The sequence below is a fragment of the Carlito syrichta genome, unplaced genomic scaffold (genome assembly GCF_000164805.1).
Source record: "Carlito syrichta isolate Samal-C Ts95f unplaced genomic scaffold, Tarsius_syrichta-2.0.1 Scaffold305409, whole genome shotgun sequence".
NCBI lineage: Eukaryota > Metazoa > Chordata > Mammalia > Primates > Tarsiidae > Carlito > Carlito syrichta.
This window is the reverse complement of record NW_007249505.1, coordinates 616,499-636,208: the sequence shown is the minus strand read 5'-3', so window position 1 is coordinate 636,208 and position 19,710 is coordinate 616,499. Positions and strand designations below refer to the sequence as shown.

Below are 19,710 nucleotides of genomic sequence, written 5' to 3'. Positions count from 1 at the left end.
TCTCGCTGCCCAGGCGGTCTCAAACCCGCGGGCTCAGGCAATCCACTCACCTCAGCCTCCCAAAGGCGCGGGATTACAGGCTGAGCCACCGAGCCCGGCTAGGTTTCCTCATCTTTAAACATGAGAATGATAAATACATCCTCACAGGAGTGTCACAGGGTTGAAGTGACACATTTGAAAGATCGTTGAATAGTGTAGACTCTCAGAAATTGTTTTGTGCTTGGTGAGTGGCCAAACAAAGGGAATATCTGCCCTTTTCCCATCAAGTCAGTACAAAGAGGATCTTACCTTATTGCTTAGGAAAAGCTCCCCCTGCAGATACAGAGGAAAGGACAAAGGCACCAAGCAAGTAGTAGCAGGACCCGGGCAGGGCCCTGACACTAAGCAAGGATCCAGGACAAGCAGGATCCAGCCCACAAGTCATGCGGCCAGATTCTCAGATGCACCATCCAGCCCAGCCTTCCCGAGGGCCCAAAGCAAAGTCCTCACCCTCCCGTGCCTCAGCGTGCATCTGTGAAAGGCAGACTGTCGTCTTGCTCTCTTCCTCCTGTGGCCGTTGCCAGCCTTAAATGTGCCTGGCACATAGTAAGTGCTCAATATTTAACATTATTATATAAAAGCTGGCAGTATTTTGAAATGTCTTACACTCAAATCACAACTTAAGAATAATGCACACTCCAGCCTTTCCGCTGCTCAGCAGGAATTGTGAAGCTCTGTTCTGAATCCAGTGGGAGAAAAGAAGGTATACCACCCACTCGAAACCCAGGCCGGCAAGGCCCCAAACTCTTTGATATTTAGTTTAGCTTTAGTGGCAAATAGGTCGTGTTAGGTGCATTGTTGCTACTGCTGTTGTTGTGATTTGATTGAGACCAAAAGGAGACAGGGAAGCTGGAGAAACAGGCTGCTTAGCAGGTTGCAGGAAAAAACAGTGTATGACGAAATGACACATGACTTGTGATGACACATGTGTTCTTTAAAAAAGAGAAAAACTGGTCAAGTGCGGTGGCTCAAGCCTGTGATTCTAGCACTTTGGGAGGCCGAAGTGAGAGGATTGCCTGAGCCCACAGGTTTGAGACCAGCCCGGGTAACTTGGTGAGACCTCATCTCTATAATAAATCAAAAATTAGCCGGGAGCAGTAGCACACGCCTGTAGTTCTGGCTACTTGGAAGGCTGAGGCAGAAGGATCGCTGGAGTCAAGCAGGCCGATCTTGGGGTGGCCATGAGTGTGCCACGGCACTCCAGCCTGGGCGATGGAGTGAGACTCCAACTCAAAAAAAAAAGAGAGAGAAAGCACAAAGACCAACCCCAGGGTTATGCCCACAAATGTGCAGACATCTGCTCAAAGACACTCGAAATACTTGAAAAATGTCATCAACCTAAATGTGCATCCATAGGGAAAAGGGGTCATAAAATGGGCCACAGTGATATGGGCAGTTATTATCCAGCAGGTAAGAGGATGACCTGGGTCTGTATGTACCGACATGATGGCGTTCACAGATACTCAGGGAAAAATGCAAGTTTGCAGAATGTTAAGTGTCTTATGATAACATGTATCACAATTTAAATATATAAAATAATATTCATGATTATTTGTTATTAGGTATATGATAAAATAATATTCGTTTATGTATTGAACTGCATAAAATACATCAGAAGAATGCTTTAGCATGGCCTGAATGTTTGTGCCACCCCAAGATTCATATTGAGGCCTAACTCCCCAGGTGACAGTATTAGGAGGTGGGCCTTTGGGAGGGGATGTGGAGGTAGAATGAGAGAGCTTGCTTCCTCTCTGTCTGCTCTCCCCCGACATGAGGATGCAAAGAGAAGCCAGTGTCTGAAAGGGGCCCTCACCAGACACCAGTTCGGCTGGCACATTGACCTCAGACTTTCAGCTTCTGACACACATTCTAGGTGAGAAGTAAATGTGTATTGATGCCACCCATTCCAGGTATTTTGATACGGCTGCCCTCGCTGACCAGAACAGGCTCCCATCTTACAACAGTGTTAATTTTGTAAAGGGAAGTAGACATTGGCATTGAAGTTGGATGTGAAAGAGGCTTTATCTTTATCTATAAAGTTACTTTGTGTGTGTGTGTGTGTGTGTGTGAGTTGGAGCCTCACTCCGTTGTCGCCCAGGCTGGAGTGCAGTGGCACGCTCATGGCCACCGCAGTGTTGACCTGTCGGGCTCCGGCGATCCTTCCGTCTCAACCTTCCAAGCATCTGAAACTACACGTATGCACCATGCTCGGCTAATTTTGTTTTTATTGTATGTATTGTATTTAAGCTGCGGTCTCGCTACGTTGCCCGGACTAGTCTCCAACCCATGGGCTCAGGCAATCCACTCACTTCGGCCTCCCAAAGTGCTGGGATCACCAAACCCAGCCTCTTTCGCATCCAACTTCAATGCCAACTTCCCTTTGCTCAAAATAGAGAAAAAAATATATACATATTATGCTATTTTTAAGTATGAATGTACATACATAGATGTGTGTATAGGTATGTATGCATGTGACTGTGTGTTTACATACACATGCTCAAGTGTAAAATAGAATAGACCCTATTCTCTCGCCCATCTCATTCCCAGGCCCACCTCTTCACAGACAACCACACTTCACATTTTGATTCTTACGCCTTCAAGCCTATTGTATGCACACATGATATGCAAGGACCTCTTTTGTTGCCAGAATGTGGAGAATTCACTCATTCTTTCTAGCAGCCACTTGGTCTTCCTTGTCTGGAAGAGTCATACCTTTTTTAACTAATTTCCTATGGAAGAAAATTTAGGTTGGTTATCTCCACCCTCCCAAAAAAGACCAGAAGGAATGTTTTCTGCACATCTTTGTCTACCTGTGCAAATGGTGTAAATCTGAGGAATAGCCTAGGTCAGAGTGTGTACATATTTACATTTTTCAAAGACAGAACATAAAGTCGTAAGAGCTTTGGCATTTACTATTTGTGTGACCTAGAACAAGTTCATTAATAATACTGTTTGTATTATTTTTATTTTCTCCTGAGGAATAAGTAAGTTAACATTTGTAACATGGCCACACTTCAACTTCCCCTGGGTCCTGCCAGGTCCTACCCAGAGAGCTGCCATTTCACCAGGGCAACTAGATGCCCACTGCCCTCGATGGAGGCCAGGAGGCCCCAGACCACAGCCGCACTCTCAGTATGTGGGCACTGACTCTCTGTGCACCTGTGTTTGTCTCTCCACTCAAAAGAATCTTCATCTTGCTGGGAACAAGAGCGTAGGGTTCCAGCTGAGCTGCCATTTCCTATATTTGTCAGTAATTTCTTATTTTAAAAAATAAGCTGGCAGTAATGGGAAACTGTCAGGGAAGTGGGGGTGGGATTGGCAGTTGAGGGAAACTGCCAAGGGAAGAAGGGGCACACCTCATCAACAAGAGTATCTGCATAATCAATGTTTGTATACCTAACCCTAAATTGTACCCCACATCTTTAAAATAAAATAAAATAAATAAGCTGTCCTACATTTTTATAACTAGGCAGGTAAAACATTTTCCAAAAACGTGAATACATGGAACAGTTTTCTTTCCAACACAGATTATGAAATCCATTGTAGTCAGAAGACCAGGGCTGCAGGATCTCAGTGTTTTCCCCATAAAGCAATGTGGTCCCAAATTCCCCTGTCAGAGCCCTGTCTGTCTCTGCTATGTTTCAGCATGAGTTGATGCTGATTTGCACATTTTTAATATTCCAACATGCTAATTCGCTGGTATACATCACATGGTTCCCATCCCAAATATACAGGTAGGTTTCAGTTCACATGGCTGCATAGATTTCTCTACACCAACACTTGACATTGCAGAATGCCAATTTACGATACCTTTATGAGGTTTTCCGCAGGAGCAAAAAAGTCGTCTGTTGCAAATAAAATCTAGACAAAGAAAGAAAGAAGTAAAGATAAAATAACCATAAATTTAAAACCATTTTATTTCATTCCCTAGTGAAACATTATGAGAGGCAGTAAAAAGAAAATGTGAAGTTGCCTAGGGGAAGAGACACAATATGCAATTAAGCCACAATGCTTTTTAAATGTTTAGATTTCATTGCCCGACTCCTCCTTAATCTTTTTTTCTTAATCCCCTTTGCCATCTGGATATGAAAGAGCTAACTTCTTATACTCGGGAAGCAAATAAACCGACTTTCTTCTTTTCAAGAACCAAAAGTTTTGTGGTACTTTTACAAAGTGCTGACCAAAAACCGCCACCCTGGATCGCACCTGTGGTTTGGTGGCTTGGTTTTCTTTCTTCAAAGGGCCACTCAAAAGTCACCTTGCGGGTAGGCTGTCCTGGTAATTTATGGACCAAGGCAGGATATTTTGGGGAATGAGAGAAGGTGCTAATTATACACCAAGGAAATCGTTGTAAACCGGATTTTCCCTAGCAAAGTAGGCCTTGGGTCACCCTACCTAGCAGTGACCTCTGCAGCATGGAGGGGACACTGTCCTGGCCTCTGATTCCAGTCCAGGAACCCACAAGGCAGGAGAAGATCCAGCTGTTTTGGAGCTGCTGCCTGTTTGAATGACGGAGTGTAGGGGAGTCTCTGTGTGTTGAGATTGACCTGCCCTTTGAGAATGGGTCAGGTTTCAAAGGGCAGGCGAGCAGACATATCAGGGTCCTCCCTGCTCCAGATCACTTCATGGCTCCTTAACAGAAACTCTTGCAGGGCACATGGGGCCTCTCCAGACTCATTCTCCTCACTCTCCCCACAGACACCTGGTGAGTTCCAGAAACACTAAGCCAGGAGCATGTCATTCTTGTCTGCTTGCCTCACTGGCACCCACTGCCTAAACCGTCCCCACCCCAGGCTGCCCATGGCTAGAGTCTGTGTGCTCCCCAGCACCCTGGCTTTGTCTTGGTCACAGTGCTGGTCTGGACTTACATCTGTCTCCCTGGTAGAGTGTAAGGTTCCTGGGGGCAGCAAGGAGCCTTTTCTTTCTGTTTCAGACAGAGCCCCTCTGCATGTGGCTTGCACCTAAGTGCCTGTGGACACTGTGTGTAACAAGTTCTCCTGTGGCAGAGAGGGGGCTGGTAGCAGTTAAAAGTATTCCTTTTGAAAATCAATCGGCAAGCTCTGAAAACCCGCCAGACCAGTTTTGTTTGAGAAAAACCAAATAGCCAAGGACTGATGGCTTTCATAGAAATGCAAAAGAGTGACTAATTCACAAATTTACCCAAATTCCCTCTTTATCAGTTTACAGCCCCTACTCATTCTCCATTTCCTGGAAACCATTTGTTCTTTGAAAACCTGATTTTGTTGAGTACAACCTTGTGAATTCCAAAGAATGTGTGTAATCGCTCAACATGACCCCTCTCCCCTACCTAAACAAAGGTATAAGACCACTCTCCTCCCTTTCTGGGGTGCACGGCCTGGGAGCGTTAGCCTGCGGAGTCCACCGGCATAAGTAAAATTGCCACTTCCCATAATAGTCTCGGTGCCACGACTTCTCTGTCTCCCCACTACATTATCTTGTGCACTGGCCGGGAAAGGAGAGTTCAGAGATGGTGTGTTCCACCTCCTTTGTCATCAGACTACAGCCTCCAGGGCGACGGGAAGGGCAATCTCGCCTGGCACGCAATGGACCTTTTGATCCGTAGGAGGGAGGCCCCTCCCAGCGCACTGAGGCTCAGACCACGAAAGCACAACAGGGACCCAAGAGGCAAGTAACTGGCGTGAGGATGACCACCTGATGAAAAGGACAGAAAGACCACCAGACGGAGAGGGTAGGAACAAGGGCCTTTGCATAGACCTGCCAGTAGGTGGCAGAAGGGGAGCTTGATGACTTCTGGAGTCTGCAAGTATTCTCCAGCCTGAAGGAAAGGGCTGCAAGGCAGTGAAGGAAACGCTACTTCGAGGCAAAACCATCGACTCCCAGGAATTGGGTGGAGGGTTGAAGAATGTGCTGCGTCATGGCATGTGAATGAGACGGACGGTGGGAAGGCTCCACATAAAGTTAGTCTGCGTTGGGGGTGTACCAACCTGCCAATTGCTGATAGGTGTCTGAGTATCTTCATGAGGAGTATGACTGGAGGGGGGAACAAAGCGGATGTTTCTCATACTGCTCATTCTCTTATTTGTTTGTGTCTGTCGTTTTGAACCTGCTACAAAGCTGGTTGAGTTATTATGCTTTGTTTGATGGGACATGTCATCTTTTAAAAACTCGATTAGCGCCTGTTTCTTTATGTCATTTTATGTTTCCCACCCTTTATTTGTGTGGTGTTTCTCCCAACCTGTTGGCACTGTTAAAATTCCTGTCTTTGTGGTTAAGAATGTGGGAAAGTTGCCTGATGGGTATATGAAGTGCTATCAGTTATCTTGAATTATTTCCCAGGACCACACCCTCTCTCTTCCTTAGCCTATGTTCTCCTTCATGAATTCTGAAGGAGTTCATTCTAATCCACCTGTAAAGAAACATAGAAATGTCTCTTATATGCTACTTAGCCTTTTGCTAACTCAGTGCAAATTAATGCTAGCCTTGGAGAAAATAATTTTGTAATCTTTCTCTGGCAACTAAGGGACTGAATAGACTGTTCTTGTTTTCAAATGCCAAAAGCCAGGTTAGTTAAAACTAAGTCTGTTTCTAAAGGTTTAGGCCTTGCCTAAGATTGTAATCAACTGTAAAACTGTTGGGAAGTCTCTTAGAGTCGAGTAATGTATGCTGAGTCCCTACTTTAAATTGTAATGCTAGATAACACTACTGCTTGCTTTTTTGGCTATGCCTGACTAGCACACCCGTACAAGACTGGTAAAGCTTTAAATGCTGAATACTTTGCAGGACTTAATAAGGCATGGGAACTGGCCATTCCCGCCTGACTAAGTCACCTTCTAAGCTCGGTACTTCACCTAAAGGACAGGTCAAGTACTAGGCACATTCTGTGGAGCATAGAGTGAGACCTAATCACTCTCATTTAATTGTCCACGTCTTACAACCAAGGCTATGTTTAGTAATTCATGAGGATTTTTGACAGTTTTGCCTGTTCATAATTAGGAATGAGTAGGAACAGATCATTTTACATCCACGTGGTCTGTTCACTCTAAAAGGTTTTGTACCAGGCCATGCTGTAGGCATCATTGGAAAGTTGTGGAGCAAAAAAAAGGGGGGGCTTCAAGGAGGGCTGAGAACACTCAGCTTGGAAGAAGTCATCAGTTTTCCAAGAATTCCTGGCGTTGCTGTTTATGGCTTTATTTAGTTATTTGTTTGTTTTAAAATTCTCCTTTGAGGAATAAATTGCAAATGTTCAAAACAAATTCTGGGTTTTCAAGAAAAGTAACCAAGGAAATGTGTAATAATCTGTACCCTCAGACACCCCAATGGGGCAGATTTTAGATAATTAAAGCAAATTAATATTATAGGGTTTAAAAATATATAATAGTAAGTGTATTATTAAAATCAAATTTGAATTCACTACAAGTTAGCAGATAAGATTTGAAAAGGAGCAGAACTATCTGGCAATTAAATTCACTTTGTAGGTATAAAGAAAAATGGTCAAAAGTTCTGTATGCAGAGGCATTTTAAAAATTTATTTCACTACTTTGCAAACAAGATTATATCCTATGGAATATTAAATACCCAACTCCAAAGGCTTGGCTCAGGACTATGAATACCAAACTCCCAATTATAGAAAGCTTCTGAAGTTCTTAGAAACTGAAACATTAAGAAAAGAAAAAAGAGAAGGACTCCAGAATGAGCACCAGCCAGAGGAAAGGTAAACAAACCTACTGACAGTTGCCACTAATGGCAAAGCTCCAGCCACCCAAAAGAGGCCTGATAAGGATAAACCTGCTAAGAGGAATGGTATCAGTTGCTATGGATATGGTCAATCTGGGCAATTAAAGCACAATTGTTCTTGACGGCCTAAGCCCCCAGGACCTTGTCCAACATCTGGATTAAAAAGCCACTGAAAGAGATGGTGCAGCCTCTCCAGAAGAGTGGGGGAACACCTAGCTTGGTGATAGTGGTCATTGATTGAAGGGGAAGGGGCACGGCCCAGCCTAGTGCTCTGTTTGTCACCACCCCAGAGAATCCTTGGGTCTGTATGAATGTTGCTGGAGTCCAAATTAATTTCTTAATACTGAGGCTAAGTTTTTAGCCCTTGTGCTCATACTGAGCCTCTTTCTCCAGAAACCTGCTCTCTAATGAGAGTTAAAGGTGTTCCAAAAGTTAAATGTTTCACCTAACAGTTACTAAAAGGTGAATTCAAAATATGACTGTAAAAGATTATCTATAAAAAGATAAAAAGCAAAGGAAAAATATTAAAAGGTTGTTGGTGTACAAATAAGGTTTTAGTAAGAAAACCAAAAAAGGAATATAAAAGAAAAGATATTTTTATCTAAAAAGAGATCTTATATGGTAAATTTCTGTCCTATAATAAATAATTATCTGAGAAGTTTTTTTAAAAAGGGGAGATAAAGAACAAAAATAAAATAGCATATGTGCCAAAAATCGTATAAGAAAAGCTTATGAAAAAATATATATATACAAAAAAATTCTATAAACAATCTAGGCATAATAAAGTCTTTTCTGGATGCAAGTCTCCAAACATTTTCGGATTTCTCTTCAAATTTTATATAAAATTTACTTGAGTGCCTAGTTCAAATTATAGTCTAAAACAATCTGTCAGGCTACCACAATAGTCCAGAAATACATTAAAAACTCCAAAGGCTGGTACTTGTAATAAAGCTGTAGAAATTAAAGTTTATCATTTAAGTTATGCTAATAACTTCAGGTCTTATAGCTTTTGTACAAAAGGTAATCAGCTACTACCTATAATTGTCAAAATGTATGCCTGACTTTATTCCTTTTATTGAGCCAGAATTCAGTAATTTCATGCCCACATAATGGTCATGCGAGAATTCCAGTCAGTGCCTGCAAACAATGTCACTGCTGAAACAGTACTGGACACCTCAAGTCAGACGGGGACTAATTTTCAATCTCTGGCTAGGCAAGACTTCGCCCATTGTTAGCTCTGAAGAAATTACAGAAAACAGACCTTCACCCCTCAGCATCCCATATGATTATGGGATTGAAAAATCTCTAAAGAATAAATAATTGAGGCAGGGTAGCTAGCACAGTCTAGACACAGATAAATTTCCTACAGGTAGGTTTTAGAAGGTGTTCAAACATTTTAAAAATTATATTCTACTGCAGGCCAAGTGACAGCCTACCCCACCCTTCGGAAAATCCAAAGAAAACTCCATCAGATGTAGAACCAGAACAGTACAATCTTTCAATTTGTGGTTTAGCATAATAATCACTAGAAATCCTTTGGAGACGTGAGTAAACTGAACATAGGTATTTGGTATTGCATTGCTCAGGATCCAAGTCAGTCCCTGAGATGGAATTTGTTAAACATTTGAAATTGTTTAATGGTGGGCCTTTTTCCTACACCTCTGAAGGAAAGGGGGGTCACAAACATAAATGCTCATAAGAAAATGTGTTGTCCATTTGGGACAAATTTTAATCACAGTTTATAAGCTCATTTCCCTAGATACTTCTTGGACCAGAAGAAACTCAAACACCCCAGGGGAATAAATGCTGCTAAAAATTGAAGAAAGGGAGGACCCAACCAACAACTGCAAGAAAAAAGGACCCTAAGGGTGGTCCTGTTCCTATACTAGTCTATAGAATTTAAATACCTAACTTCTCTATCATGATGAAACCCCTCTATAAAGCCTCAAAGAGGGGTGAACAGGAGCCCCTGCTATGGGAAAAGGCCCAGAAACAGGCCTTTGAATGAATTAAACAGACTTCCCGCCTTTTAAAATTCTTTATGGGTAGCCACTCCCTCTCATTAAGGGCATACAGGGAGACTTAAAGGAATTAGGAAGTCTTAACCTAAAACAACAAATGCAAGCCTTAGGTTCAGTCCTAAATGCCATCCATTGTCAAGTCAGAGAATGATTGCCAATTAGTTTAACTACCGATGCCCATTCTTTTAAGTCAGGTGATATGGTAGGGGTAAAAGAATGGAATGTACAACCTCTAAAGCCCCTCTGGAGGGGGTCATTTATTGTCCTTTTATCTACCCCAACCGCAGTCAAAGTAGCCAAAATAATTCCTTGGATCCATTATAGCAGAATTAAGCTGGCCTTCCAGGACTGGGAGTGCACCGCAGATTTGGCAACACACCTTAAGCTGACCCTCCGGAAAGTCATCGAGCCCGATAGAGGACCTGGAACAAATTTCTCAAGCCCTGCTCTAGAAGCCTGAGGATACTTCAGCCCTGCTTCAGTCACACACCAGAGGCTGGCTAATTGACACACGGCAGAAGACTGAGGATTCAGTTTAAGAACTCAGCAGACATTACTGATAAGCCATTATTTTGCTTTGTCAACCTTTATCTATGCTAAACTGTTTGTCATTTTAATTGCTGTAAAACTGACTTTATTTGCTATAGAATTAACAGAGTTGTCCCCATTGAACATGTTAGAAAAGGGTCTCACTAGCATTTCCATTCTTTCTTAAGATAGGAAACATTCTTGTGCTTTTATGTATTTCTGCCTAATTTGGATGTTTATCGCTTCCCTCACACACCCAGTATGTACGTGTATAGAAACTATCTGGCCAGACATAAGTTTTCCATCATTATTCATCCCAGCCAGAAGTTTGTTCTGGTGGCCAACAAGGCCTGTTTGGTAATGGACATCTGCTTATGCAACTAAATCGTCTCAATGTACTAAAGGGCTATTTTGGACATATAAAAAGGTTGCATATGCCCAGCTTCCAGCATTATGGAAAGGCACATGTACCATAGGAATAATCCAGCCAGGATTTTTCCTTCTGCCTAACCCAAGGGGGGGTGAACTAGGTATTCCCCTTTATGAAAGCCTCAAAACACGAAATGCCCAATCCCTCGACCAAGTTCCTAATATAGGAGGGACCCAGGTTTGAAAAAATAACAAATAGCCACCCCAGAAAATTATAAATACTTATGGCCCAGCCACATGGGCACAAGATGGGAGTTGGAGATACCGCACGCCTACATATATGCTAAATCGCATTATCAGGTTACAAATTGTCTTGGAAGTTATAACTAATCAAACAGTCACGGCTTTTGAGCTTGTTGCTCAGCAATAAGCCCAAATGCGCACAGCTATTTATCAAAACCACTTAGCTTTGAACTACTTACTAGCAGAAAAAGAGGAAGTATGTGGTAAGTTTAATAGCTCTAACTGTTGTTTGCAAATAGATAAAAATAGTAAAGTTATAACTGATATAGCCACCAATGTTAGAAAGCTTGCCCATGTTCTGGTGCAAAAATGGCAAGGCATAAAAATCAGCAATTGGTTTGAAAACATGTTTTCAGGTCTAAGAGGATTTAAGTACATTATTGGATCTGTCGTCCTATTGGTGGAATCCTGTCTTGTCCTCCCTTGCATAGCCCCAATAATTATGAACTCCATTTCTAAGTTTGTGGATACAGTTGTTGAACGAAAAACTAAGGATGATGTTCTTAACCCTTGAAGGGTCGAGCATCAAAGAGGGGAATGTGGCAGAGAGGGGGCTGGTAGTAGTTAAGAGTATTCCTTTTGAAAAATCCATCGGCAAGCTATGAAAACCCGCCAGACCAGTTTTGTTTGAGAAAAACCAAATAGCCAAGGATGACAGCTTTCATGGAAATGCAAAAGAGTGACTAATTCACAAACTTACCCAAATCCCCTCTTTATCAGTATACAGCCCCTACTCGCCCTGCATTTCCTGGAAACCATTTGTTCTTTGAAAATCTGATTTTATTGAGTACAACCTTGTGAATTCCAAAGAAAATGTGTAATCACTCAACAGGACCCCTCTCCCTTACCTAAACAAAGGTATAAGACCCCTCTCCAGCCGGGCTCAGCGGCTCAGTCTGTAATCCCAGTCCTTTGGGAGGCTGAGATGAGTGGATTGCCTGAGCTCACGGGTTCGAGACCCGCCTGGGCAACTTGGCAAGACCTCATCTCTACAATAAACAAAAAAATTAGCCGGGCGTGGTAGCACTTGCCTGTAGTTCCAGCTACTTGGAAGGCTGAGGCAGAAGGATCGCTGGAGCCCAGCAAGTCAAGGCTGCGGTAGCCGGGAGTGGCCACTGCACTCCAGTCTGGGTGACAGAGTGAGACTCTGACTCAAAAAAAAAAAAGACCCCTCTCCTCCCTTTCTGGGGTGCTCATCCTGGGAACGTTAGCCCACCGAGTCCACCAGCTTAATAAAATTGCCACTTCCTATAATAATCTCAGTGTCACGACCTCTCTGTCTTCCCACTACACTCCAGGTGATTCTCATACCACACTGAAGCTTGAGAACCACTCATCTACTAGAATAAGACCCACAGAGGGACAGTGACTCCTTTGCATAATGCAAAAGTGTCTTTTATAAAAACTTAAGACAGTGCTACCCTTGATCAGAATTGTCACCAGTCTAAAGTCAATTCTTTGGAAGTCTTTTTCGACAATGGGCTCCCTCAGACAGGCTGTTCCTTCTGCCTGATTCTTGCTCTTTTGATTGGGTTCTCTGTGCTGGTGAGTTGGGCCCTTGGCCTGGATACATTAAACACTTGGGGTTGTGCCATGAGAGACCCGCTTACCTTTCCTCCTACAGATTCAGATGCCATGTCGATCAGCTGGGTGAAGTCCAGAAACCTGGTCAGTTTTCCCTCTTTTGGGGCATCAGCCATAGCTTCCTAGAAGTAAGAAAGGCAGATGGTCAACCTCCGGAGGCTGGAGCTTGGCAGGGACCATAGGAGGGAGTGAGGCCTTGTCTGGTCTCCCAATGCCAAGGTCTGAGACTATTCAAAGGTCAGGCAATGACAGAACTGCACATAGTGTCAACTGGACATTACAAGTGCTCAGTGGGGTCGAATTTAAGGGTGACTTTGCATAAACATGTGGAAGCAGGGAAGGAATTACAGCAGGGCTTCCTGCTGAAGTATTTAAGAATAAAACATTAAATATACAAATTCTGCCACCACAAAATGCAAAGTTTTGTTTTATTATTTAAAAGGGGGACATCATTTTAATTTAGAAAAGAATAACTTGCTTTTAATAGTCTTTAAATCCATTCAAAAAACACATATTGAGTAACTAAGTGGCAGGCCCTGGCTAGAAATGGGTACAGTGGGGGAATGCCTGCCCACCCACAGGAGCTCTGCCATGGTGGGAAACAGACTTGCACAGAGCCCACAGATCAAATGCCAGACTTGGTATGGAGCTACCAGAGACTGAGCCATGAGGATGTCTCCAGCCAGGAGAATTCACAGCCATGTTGCCTTATCATGGGAAGCTAACATGGAACTTACTCCACCTCCCTGGCATCTTTATCTTGAAGCTGAGCAAGTAGAGACTTGAAGAAGTGAAGACAGGCCCCAAGGGAGGCTGGAAGACTCTGGACTGGGCCCAAGGCCGCCCCTCCCCTAAGTCTTTTGCTCCTTCCCTTTCTCAAACCCCACATGGTGAAAAGAGAAAACTGAAGCCGGGCTCGGTGGCTCAGCCTGTAATCCTGCGCCTTTGGGAGGCTGAAGTGAGTGGAGTGCCTGAGCCCGCAGGTTCGAGACCCGCCTGGGCAGGCGAGACCTCATCTCTACCATAAAATCAAAAAATTAGCCGGGCATGATAACACGCGCCTGTAATTCCGGCTATTCGGAAGGCTGAGGCGGAAGGATGGCCAGAGCCCAGCAGGTCGCGGCTGCGGTGGCCGGGAGTGGCCACTGCACTCCAGTCTGGGCAACAGAGTGAGACTCCAACTCAAAAAAAAAAAAAAGAGAGAAAACTGAATGAATATTAGCATCTCATTAAGAATTGTGCTTATTCACAAAAGAACAAATACAAATTGTCAGTGGACAAGGGAAGTCAACTCTTCTTTGGAATTATAGGAATATAATTATAAAATATAATTTCCCCTATAAAGCACATCGTTTTTTCCCCCATAATCTATTAAGAATGGGAATGGGAACAGTCTCTCCAAAGAGTGATTTGGTCACGACTACAAAATGAAATGAAGGTTTCCTGTCATTCTCCTTTGCTGGTTCTTCCCTAACTGTTCATGCTGAACAGTTCATGAACTGTTCATGCTGGGCTCACCTGAGTTTCCTCTTTCTCTATACTCACCTTCCGGTGGTCTCCTCTGGGCTAATGGCTCCTAAGACCATCCACATCCTGTTGATCCCCAAATGTATACTGCCTTCCTGACTTGGATTTCCATCTGCCAACTACCCCTTGGATGTCTAATCGAATCTCTAAGCTGGCATGTCCAAACCTCAGCTCCTGCTCTCCCCAAGTCTCCCACCCCCTTGGCGTCCCCAACACAGTGAAAGGCAACTCCATCCTCCTAGTCGCTCAAGCACCTGGGAGGTATCTTTCATTCACCCCTCTCTCCCTTACATTCACACCCAGTCTGTCCCAAAGTTATGTCTACCTTCCAATTGGACCCAGAATCTGGAATGACATAATATCTGGAATTGTCTTCAAAATTATATGAGAAGAGAAGTGAATAAGGATAAAGGTAGAACAATACTGACCATGAGCTGATGATAATTGTTAGAGCTGGAGGATGGTTACATGGAGGAGCCATATAATATTTTTAGGATCTGTTTAAAATCTTTCACAAAGTCATTCATATTATGCTCATTACGCACACATACACACATACACACACACACAGAGGGAGGAAGAGGAAAGATGCCATCATCATCTTTCTCCTGGATATTAAAATATTCCCCAACTCTTCTCTCTATGTCCACCTTTGCCTCTCTACTGTCTGTTCCCAGAGCAAGCTTTCAAAAACAAAACTCAGATTGGTAAAAGCATTGCAATGGCTCCCCTTTGAAAGTTGAGCTCCTCACCTTGGCCATGAGTCCCTTCCTTAACTAGTGACTGTTTCTCCTCCAGTTGTTTTCTCTCCCACTCCCTGCCCCCTCTCCAGTCATACTCTTCCCCTTGCTCCTCATCCAACACTGTAGACATGTTCTGCCTCTATGTCTTTGCAAGGGCCATTCCTTCTTCAGGGAATGCTGTTCCCCCTTATCTGCAGAGCTCACTCTCTCGCCTCCCTCCAAGTCTTTGTTTGACTTCAGCCACTTAGGCTCTCACCGCCTATTTGCAATGTCAACCCTACTCCCTCCACATCCTGACACCCCTTACTCATAATATTTATTTTCTGTCTTTCCAATGAAATGTGCACTCCGCGAGAACAGTAAGTTTTGCTCTGTTCCCTACTAAACATCCCCTCCCCCCAGCATTTACTGGGAGCTCACTGGAATGTCATGCATTAGTCATATATTTTATCTCACTATTAAAATGAGAACAGCTTGTGATGTTGGTATTATTCACATCTTATAAGTGAAGAAAATGCATTTTTGAGAATCCAGATAAATTGTCTAAACCCACAGAGGGGAAGTGAACCATATCACCAACCCAGATGTGTCCAAACATGACTGATATTTGAAAGTTCTTAAAATAGTGCTGGCACAGGGTGTTACAAAAGTGTTTGTTAAACAGACTTCACTGGGATCTGTATTTATTCAAGCAACAACCGTATGTAGAGCTCCCGGATGTTCAGATGCTGTGCCAGGTGCTGGGTGCACACTTGCCTTTAAGTGGTTCATGGTGTCATGGAGGACACAAAAACAGGGATGATGACCCATCCCAAGAAAAGCAGTCACAGAAACACCCTTGAGGTGCAGCAGGGCACTGAGGACATACATTCAGTGAGCACTGGGGACTCAGAGAACTCTATTTATAAGTGGACATCAAGCTGGGGGTTACAGAAGAAGGAGCAAACACCCAGGCAGGGGAGACAGCAGGTTCAGGCATGTAAACAGGTGACCCAAGGAACAGGTGACCCAAGGACAGGAAAGTGATTTTGTCCAGACCCACACTGTCCAATCTGGAAGCCACTAGCCACATACGGAAATTTAATAAATCTAAACTTCAATTAATTGAAATTAAACAAAACTTAAAACCCAGTTTCTCCCTTGTACTGGCCACATATCAAGTGCACAATAGCTACTGGTGGCCATCATATTGGACAGCACCGATGTAGGAAACCCCTGTCACCGCAAAGAGTTTTATTGGACCATGCTGGAAATGCTTCGAAAAGATGACAGTGCAGAGCCCACCACCAGAGGCACCCCAGCCATGCAGTGCAAAGTTTAAAACAGTGTTAAACCGCCCCCAGACAAATAATCTACAGACAGACTGGAATTAAAGTCACTTTTTCACATAGTTCTCTCACAATGGGATCTGAGTCAGCTCATCAAGGCTGGATGATTCCAACTGTGTGATGCCCTGTTTGCTGTGTCAGTGAGGCTCAGCTGAGCACGCATGGGGGGTGGGGATTGAATGAAAGGAGGGACCCCAAGAAACTTAAAATAAACTTAGCTCACATTTTGCCTCAGCATAGCCATTTTTGCTTAGACTGACGTGATTTGAATCTAGCACAGGTTAGACATAGATAAGTTTCCAAAAGGCAAGTCTTAGGAAGCATTCGGACATTTTACTGCTGGCAGCCTACCCCGCCACCTTGGCAAATCTCCACCTGATACAAGGCAAGGACAGTCCAACCATTCAATTCATGGTTTAGCATAATAACCTCCAATAAACTTTCAGACCCCTTAGCTGGCCGAAGCTACAGAAACAATAATACGACTAACTTTTTGCTTAAAAAGCATTTGTGGATTGCAAATGTCAGACAGGTCTCTTGTAGGAAAAACCCCTCTCCTTGTCTCCTCCCATCTAGCCCACCACCTGAGGGCATGAGATGCTAACATCTGGCAAAGTCCAGATCTAAGATTCATGTGACTACAGTCAACATCAAAGATCTGCAGCCCTGGGCATTCCTGTTGGCCCAGTCCTCTCCAGGCCCAAACCCCCCTACTCTAAAAGCCCATATATATACCCTGTTCTTGGCCCTGCAATGCCACACCTGCCCCTGAGAGTTGGCCCCCTTTCCAATCTGTGAAAGGTAAATAATAAGCTTTACTTCCTTCTTCTTCTTATTTGGTTGCAACCTTGTATTATTACTGCAGTATTGGCACTGGCGCACCTCTTCTCAGTTTACCCCTTCATCTGGTGGCCCATACGGAGATTTGTTCCAATATTCTTGGGTCAAGGAGAAAGAGGACACTCTCTCTCTCTCACTTGTTCTCACACACACACCGGACAATTCCACTGACCCTATGCCCAGTACACCAACTGAGAGTGTGAACAGTTTCTGGGGCCCAGGGGCTTCCACATTCTAATTCTACCCCATGCTGGGCGTAGGCTCTGGATGGTCTAATTCCACCCTATGCTGGGTATAGGTGCCAGATAGTCTAATTCCACCCTATGCTGGGCATAGGCACTGGATGGTCTAATTCCACCTTCCTTTGTCTGGGATGCCAGACCTAGGTGGTAGATGGTCTTTGCATGTTAATTCCCCCGTCCTTTGTCTGCAATGCTGGACTTAGGTGGTGGGTGGTTAATTCCACCCTATGCTGGCATAGTCATTGGATGGTCTTCTCTCCCTTGGACCTCTCAGATGTGATTCTTAGGTCTCTCTCTCTCTCTCTCTCTCTCTCTCTCTCTCTCTCTCTCTCTCTCTCTCTCTCTCTCTCTCCCCCTTCCAGAGTCTACAATGGGGAACACTTAATCAGTCATGAAAAAAGACTCACCATTGGCATATCTTCATTCTAAAATGTCTCAGAACCCTCTCACTGAAGAGGAGCATCTGCCCCAAGCATCTCCTCAATATCAGCTGGGTGACCAGGAGATGGGCCCAAGGTAAGCCCCTTGCCTCTGGTACTCTCCTTGAACTTGACCACGATTGCTGCCGAGGGCAAAGGGTCGAAGGTTTTCAAAATGGTGCACCACCCGGACCCCTTGTTCTTCCTGTGGTACACCCACACTCCTTCTCTGATTACTTTAACTCCTTCCTGTTCCCCTCTAACAATTCAGATGCTGACCCAGCTGGTTTAACTTCTCCTATCTCTCGCAATCTCCTTCTGCCACTCCACTCTTCCTCAGTTTCCCTTCCTGCTCTTCCTTCTCACCCTCCACCTTTACCTGTGGAGGAGGGCCTGGCGCCAAAGGCCATGTCCAGCCTTCTTGTTCCCTCGCCCACTGCCTGATAACCCCCTGCTGGCAGCCCTACTAGCTGCAGCCAGTCAAACCACGATCTGCTTTTCCGATCAAACTTGCAAATGCTTTCGTAAAATCTCACTTCCAACTTTACCATGTGCTGACACATTAGTGCTAAATAACACCAGCATTTGTTAAATCAGGCTCAGTAAAGTAGTTTTTATAAAGAAAAAGTTAAGTCATTTTTACTTCTCCTGCCGGACAGATGAAATACTGGGCATTCCGTGTAGGCACGATGAGAATGGGAACTGATCATTTCCACCTAATTGTCCACTTCTTACAACTAAAAGTGTAATTTATATGATCTTCACACCAACTTGGATGGACTCTAATACTGAGTGATTTATCACAGAAACAAAGAACTGAGTGTCACATGTTCTCACTCTTAAGCAGACTTTGACCAACTATTGTAATATTATAAGAAAAGGATTTGCGGGAGTGGGAAACTGCCAGGGGAGGGGTGGGGTGGGATTGGCAATTGAGGGAAACTGCCGGGGAGGGAGGAGCACACCTCATCAACAAGGATACCTGCATAATGAACATTTGTATACATAACCCTGAATTGTACCTCACATCTTTAAAATAAAAAATTTTTTAAAGAGAAAAAAATTTCCAGGTATATATTTCAGCTAAAAGAATAGATAAATAAATATATAAAGGTGCAATTTATAAAGAATTTTAAACAAACTTGCCTGTTCATAATTAGAAATAAGTAGAGACAGATTATTTTACATCCATGTGGTCTGTTCACTCTAAAGGGTTTTATATCAGAGAGTTACAGAGATATAGTCAAGATTTTCATATGCAGATTCAATTAAAAAAGAACTTTTGAGGGTTTTTTTCCAACCGAGATGTTAGAAAGGCAACAGGGTACCAATACTGAGGGCTGCAAAACCAACTGGCAATTGCAATTAGCGACAAAACTCCAACTGCCCATGAGAGACCTGGTAAGAATGGACCTGCTAAGGGAATGGTGTTTGTTGATTATGGGTACAGTCTGTGGGGGCACTAGAAGCATAGTTGCCCCAAAAAGGTCTAAACCTCCTGGACTTTGTCCATTGTACAGACCAGAGAGTCACTGGGGAGCAGGTGCACTCTCTTCTGAAAAGAGGAGAGAACACCTGGCTCAGAAAAGGTGGCCATTTAAGGAGGCCTGAAAATCTGCTAAAGTGCCTGGCACTGGCTCACCATCATCCCAACAATCTGGAGGTGACTGTTAGGGTGCTGGTGTGGCAGAGAGGAGCTAAAAACAGTTAAAATTATTTCTTCTTTTTTTTTTTTTGAGTTGGAGTCTCACTCTGTCGGACAGACTGGAGTACAGTGGAAAGAATAAAAAGAGTATTATCAAAATATCTTTGAAATGGTTGCTTCTACTAACTGTGCTACCTGATTTCTAGACTATAAAAGGCTTTTATTCTCATATAACCACACAAGACTTTACAGATGAGGATAAGTAACATCAAGTTTCTACATAATAAAAATTGAACTGAAAAAAATACATTTTATATAAATAAAATGAAACTAGAGTAATTAGCCAAACACAGTATGTTTCTTAACAATTTGAGATGTTTACTTCTCTCCTTTCCAAAACACAATT

At 43.6% G+C, this 19,710-nt stretch overlaps 1 protein-coding gene across 1 annotated transcript in view; it reads right to left on the bottom strand.

Annotated features, from left to right (window-relative positions):
- Positions 1 to 19,710, bottom strand: part of ALLC (allantoicase) — an 80,115-nt gene that overhangs the window by 41,449 nt on the left and 18,956 nt on the right. The window contains exons 2-3 of the mRNA XM_008061671.1: positions 12,587 to 12,682; positions 3,850 to 3,900 (exon numbers count right to left, since the gene is read on the bottom strand). Coding sequence (XP_008059862.1) covers positions 3,850 to 3,900; positions 12,587 to 12,676 — 141 coding nt within the window. The 5' untranslated portion in view covers positions 12,677 to 12,682. The remainder of the gene's footprint in view (positions 1 to 3,849; positions 3,901 to 12,586; positions 12,683 to 19,710) is intronic.